Source organism: Bison bison, unplaced genomic scaffold (genome assembly GCF_000754665.1).
Source record: "Bison bison bison isolate TAMUID 2011002044 unplaced genomic scaffold, Bison_UMD1.0 scf7180017862649, whole genome shotgun sequence".
Classification (NCBI taxonomy): Eukaryota; Metazoa; Chordata; class Mammalia; order Artiodactyla; family Bovidae; genus Bison; species Bison bison.
The window spans coordinates 12,556-14,217 of record NW_011493221.1 but is presented as its reverse complement, the minus strand read 5'-3'; the positions used below and the strand labels follow the sequence as shown (position 1 = coordinate 14,217).

The window sequence follows — 1,662 nt, the reverse complement described above, 5'->3', positions numbered from 1 at the left end:
TCTCAAGGTGCTTCCAGGCCGGAGGCTGGGGCGGAGGTAGGTGGTGGACTGGCCTGTGGTGGGGACCCCCTGCCTGCCCGCACAGTCCGGGGTCCATACCTGCGCCCAGTTGCTGAACACCTGCCCGTTTCCTCCGTAGGTCACGAGCTCCTGGGGAAACTGTGGAGGATGCGGGGCCGCCTGAGATGTGGGTGTGGGGAAGGAGGCACCCAGCTTGGCAGGGTTCAGGGGTCATGGCCCCCCGCCAAGTGGCTGATGGCCCTTGGAGGAGGAGTGGGGGGCTCGGGGGGAGACCCGGTCAGGGCTCAGCGGAGCGCTCACATCCTGGGACCCTCCTGCCCTCAAGCAAACTCTCAGGTCCCCCTGAAGGCTGTCCTCTCTCGAATAGGCTGCTGCAGGGCGCGCTGGCGCACAAGGACGCCGGGACAGGCACGTGTGGCCAGACCCAAGTGGACCAGCGGGGCCCCAGGCCTGCTCTGCCAGCAGCCTTTGCGCCTGAGCCACAGCCCACGGGACGAGCTCTAGGCAGGACACCCACCGCTGGTTTCCAAGACTTGGTGGGGAGACAACGCTATAAAACATCTTGATTTTATACTGATTCCACGTTGTGGTATTTTGGATATACTGCAACCAACCACAGCATTCAGCCCGTTCCTTTCCAGTTTTCACGTGGCTACCCACTCCCGTGTTCTTGCCTGGAGACTTTCATGGACAGAGGAGCCTGGCAGGCTGCAGTCCAGGGGGTCGCAGAGTCAGAAACAACTGAGAGACTAAGCACGCACGCATCGGACATAAAGCGACACCTTCTGACGCCAAGGCTGGTGTCGTGGTGCTGATGCTGTCGTAACGACCAAAGAGGGAGCGCCCGGGAGACGGCGATAAGCCCTCCCCACGCTGGTTTTGCAGCTTCTCTCGGGGCTTCCCTCATAGCTCAGTTGGTAAAGAATCTGCCTGCAATGCAGGAGACCCAGGTTCCATTCCTGGGTCAGGAAGATCCCCTGGAGACGGAAAAGGCTACACACTCCAGTGCTCCATGGATCACAGAGTTGGACACGACTAAGCGACTTGTGTATGTATCGAATCTGTCACTGCGTCCAAGTAGAAAGCTTGCGAGTGTTGTGAGTGCTGGGTGTGTTTCGCATGCTGAGTTCCCACTACCGACCCCGCCCGCACGTCCGGGCCGTTACCTGCGCCACGGCCGGGTCCAGGTTGTTCATGATCATAAGCATGATGGCTGCAGCCGCCCTTGTCCGGCAGGGATACCGCTCCACCGGATAGGCCCTGCAAGGGGTCTAGCTGCCAGGCCCGTCGAGGGGCAGGCGCCTGGCACGTCGGGTCCCGCCTCGGCCCGGCCCGGCCCCTGGCCCTGCCAGTGCAGACGGCCAGCCCTGGCATCAGCAGAAGGCGCCCCCCTTGGAGCTCCCACCAGAGGAGGTGCTCTGGGCCAGCCCCTCCCCACCACTGGACAGGCTCCAGCCCGGAGGAGGCGCACTTCACAGCAAGGTCTCTGTACCAAGGGGACAAGCCGAGCCCGCGGCACTCACCTCATCTCCAGGTCGGGGCAGAAGCGGTACATGTAGATGTGGCCGTAGAGCCGCAGCTCCTGGGCGAACTCGGGGGCCAGCACCTCCTGGACATCCGGGGGGAAGTAGCGGAGGGGGG

The 1,662-nt window shown here is 63.0% G+C and overlaps 1 protein-coding gene across 1 annotated transcript in view; it reads right to left on the bottom strand.

Annotated features, from left to right (window-relative positions):
* Positions 1-1,657, bottom strand: part of UROC1 (urocanate hydratase 1) — a gene marked incomplete at its 5' end in the record, with an annotated part of 7,894 nt that extends 6,237 nt beyond the window's left edge. Inside the window, 3 exons of the mRNA XM_010832878.1 lie at positions 100-159; positions 1,188-1,281; positions 1,545-1,657. Coding sequence (XP_010831180.1) covers positions 100-159; positions 1,188-1,281; positions 1,545-1,657 — 267 coding nt within the window. The remainder of the gene's footprint in view (positions 1-99; positions 160-1,187; positions 1,282-1,544) is intronic.
* Positions 1,658-1,662: the final 5 nt, after the last annotated feature.